Genomic DNA, 3,378 nt, shown 5'->3' with positions numbered 1-3,378 from the left:
GATAATGTTCCACTTCCCCAACGTGGCTGGTAACACAGCGTCACCTGTCAGAAGGTGGCAAAGCGTCAGGTCAGGGCACACCCACCACGAAACTGCCTCCCCCCCACAGCAGCTCTCAAGCAAGCCTCACAGGGAACAAGCATTCTGAGATTACTGCTACCAAGCGAGGCAGCACGGCAGAGGTCCAAGTCCTGGTTCTCCAACCTACTACCTGTTGTGTGGCCGTGGCAGTTCCTCTCCTGCAAAAGGAGGATGATAAAAATCTCACCTGCAGCTTCCAGGAAAGCTCAGTTATCACTTAGGCCACTAAAATGTACGTTCGATAGCCTAATAATACACGTTCGCTGTCCTGAAGAGGGAAGTGACCGGCTCATCTCTAACTCCCCAAGGAAGGAGCTACCGCGATGCTTGTGGGTGAAGGGGTAACAGCTGGTCTGAATTTAACCCTACACCCAGGGACTCCCGGGATGAGGACCCTCAATTTACCTTCCTGCAATTTCAGGATGTGGTGAGTGGGAATAACTGTGGAATGCTAACTATGCGAGCCAAGGAGACCATACCTGGGTGTCAGAATTATTTACTGTCAAACTCCTGATGGGTATGTGAGGACACTGAGGCTTCCTGGAGAAGTGGTCTATACCCTCTTCACCCTCATTTATTGCAACAGAGAGGGTCCCACACAGAGGAGGGGTCTGGGAGCTACACCTGGGGTGCAGCCGTTGTAAGATCTGAAAAAGGCACCACTGTAAAGTGCCTTTGTCAGTGATGGAGAAAAACCTAGGGAATCCCCTTTCAGACCGCCCGTCGCTAGGCTGCTTAACAAAGACAGTGAGCTCAGCCAACCAAAGCAGAAGCCACTCACGGGAGGCACTGTCACCAAAAATAATCATTTCTCCTTTTCCTCAAAGAGATCTTTAACACTTCCCTATTTGTGGGTTTTTAATGCAAATCTGAATCTTTTAAAATTTAATAGCCCTCACATAAAGCTTTGCTGACACCAAATGTTCAACATACAGCGCGTGGACTTCCAAATGTCAGATTAGCTCTCTGGGGAAGGAAAAGTAAAGAACATCAGGGCATTTCCACGGCTTGGGAAGAAATTAAGACAACTTTGAGAGATTTTCTGAACCAAGGCTCTCCTACAGTCAAGAAATAAAACCACGTTGTTACTCACAGTCACTGCAATAGCATCTGTAATTTAGGAATGTTTCTGAGGGCCCGTATTACCTTTGGATGAAAGCATAGCAAAACTGCAACACAGGAATATCTGCTAGGGGTGATTTCTGAAAATTAAAGCAAAATCGATTACTCCAGGTTGGTAGGAAATAAGGCTAAAGAGGAATTCAAATACAAAATGAAACAGATCTATATCCTAACAAGGGTTATAGCAAAGGGTTTCGACCAAGGAATCTTTTAGCTACAACAACAGACATGATAGCATCCCTCACGTACGATGAAGATAAATGTATCCCATGAGGTCCCAAAGCCTTAGTGCCCCTCTCGGTAGACACAGACAGTGATTCCCGTTCTGTTTAGCTACTGCCCATTCCAGGCTACCAACAAGCATTCAGGGAAAATTTGACATCGTAACTGAACTTCCCCAAACAGAAAGTTGGGGGCCCATGTTGACTCTAACGAACGCATGTGATTACCTAGGGACAAGAGACAAATAAAAATTCTAACTCTTAGTTTAAGAGATTCCCTCAAGCCCAGCCCAGACAACTTCCCTAAATCCTAAGTGGCTGGAACTACTTAAAAACTGGTTCTAAAACATATATATTTTTTCCCTCCTTGCTTGTAAAAAGCTATTTGTAGTAGTGGAGCTAATTCACTCAACTAACCACAAAACGTCATTTTGTTATTTGAATTGCCAAAAACCAGTCAGCCAGATGAGATCTAGTTCCTTTTTAGCCCTGCATAGACTAGAAATGGCAGGTATTTGTAGAAATTCAAGTAATGCAAAGAAACAAAATCTAAAAGTGCCTGCTCTTGGTCTGCAAAAGCTGCTGCGAGAGGACAGCTCCCCGGAGCTTCTGCAGAGGCAAAGCTGGCAGGAGGCAGGGACCACTGCGTGGTGGGTCATTTCCTGACGCCTGAGGCCCGCTCAGCGCCATAAACACAAACTGGCTGAGGGTCTGACTGCCCCACAGTGCCTCCACCCCTGCTCCTCCCTCCCAGGCCCCAGTGACTTTAATATTTATGTACAAGAGTGAAAGGCCACAGGACGACCACATGTTCTTGGGAGGCCTGAGGGCAGACCCCTGACAAAACGACAAATGAGGTTAAGTCCTGAGAGCCCTTTCCCGTCTATTCCTTAGGCAGTTAGCTAGCTCCATGACCTGGCCTCATGGTGTTATGTTAATTTTTAGGGTGGCTTCTCTTCTCTTTCTATACTTTTCCAACCTGGAGTATAGGTGGACTGAGGGCAGGAACTGTGTTTTCACTATTTAGGACCCCGACTCTCAATTGTTCAATAAACAGTGGAATGACAGGATCAGTGCCCTGAGGACAAGGGACGGGCGGAGCCCTCAGGGCCTGGACGCTTTGGGAGGGGGCCACCCTGAGCCGGGTGTGAGGCCCTTTCAGAGCAGTTGCAAAATGGGGCGGGACCACCAAGTGGGGTGCTCTACTCCAAGGCAAGCACGTGTATAAAAACTGCTAAAGAGATTCTGTGATCAGTTTTCCCACTATGAGGTAAAAAATGGCTTAAAAAAAAATTCTGACTCCAAAGTTCAGCTTTTGCTCACCATCCCCAGGGAGATGCCCTTAAAATCTAAAACTATATTCCTTTTTTATGTGATAACGACTTTTTTATTGTGGCAAAATATACATAAAATTTGTCATTTTCAAGCGCACGGCTCAATGGCATTCGGTGTATTCACACTGCTGTACAACCATCCCCACCACCTACCTCCAAACCTTCTCAACAGCCCGAACTGAACGTCTGTACCCATTAAACACTAACTCCCCATTCCCCCTCCCCACAGCCCCGGTAACCACCATTCTACTCTCTGTCTCTATGAACTTGATTGCTCTAGTCCCTCATACAAATGGAATTATACAGTTGTGAATGATACGTGTATATGGGTTTTTGTCCATGGTAACTGGTTCAGAACTCCCATAGACAGTGTTTTGTGATAATGTTGGTGTGCTTTAGGGCTCAGGAAACAGAATCTCTCTCTGACTTTTTCCTTTCATCTGCCCAATTTAGGATTCTAACCTGATTGTGGGTCATAAGACCCTCATTCCAGAGGGTGCTGCCCCATACCCTGGAGGAAGGGATGTTGATCAGAGAGGCCAGAGAATCTGAACAGACAGGCCTTGCTGGTTTCCCCACCCAGTCTGTTAGTATCGGAGCACACACTTTCTGTCCAATCA

At 46.6% G+C, this 3,378-nt stretch overlaps 1 protein-coding gene across 1 annotated transcript in view; it reads right to left on the bottom strand.

Annotated features, from left to right (window-relative positions):
- The window catches only part of DOPEY2 (dopey family member 2), a 144,154-nt gene that overhangs the window by 48,186 nt on the left and 92,590 nt on the right, over positions 1-3,378 (bottom strand). Inside the window, 1 exon segment of the mRNA XM_012640070.1 lies at positions 1,228-1,283. Coding sequence (XP_012495524.1) covers positions 1,228-1,283 — 56 coding nt within the window.

Source organism: Propithecus coquereli, unplaced genomic scaffold (genome assembly GCF_000956105.1).
Source record: "Propithecus coquereli isolate 6110/MARCELLA unplaced genomic scaffold, Pcoq_1.0 Scaffold148, whole genome shotgun sequence".
NCBI classification, from domain to species: Eukaryota; Metazoa; Chordata; class Mammalia; order Primates; family Indriidae; genus Propithecus; species Propithecus coquereli.
The sequence above is the reverse complement of the archived record's forward strand: the minus strand, read 5'-3'. Positions and strand labels throughout refer to the sequence as shown.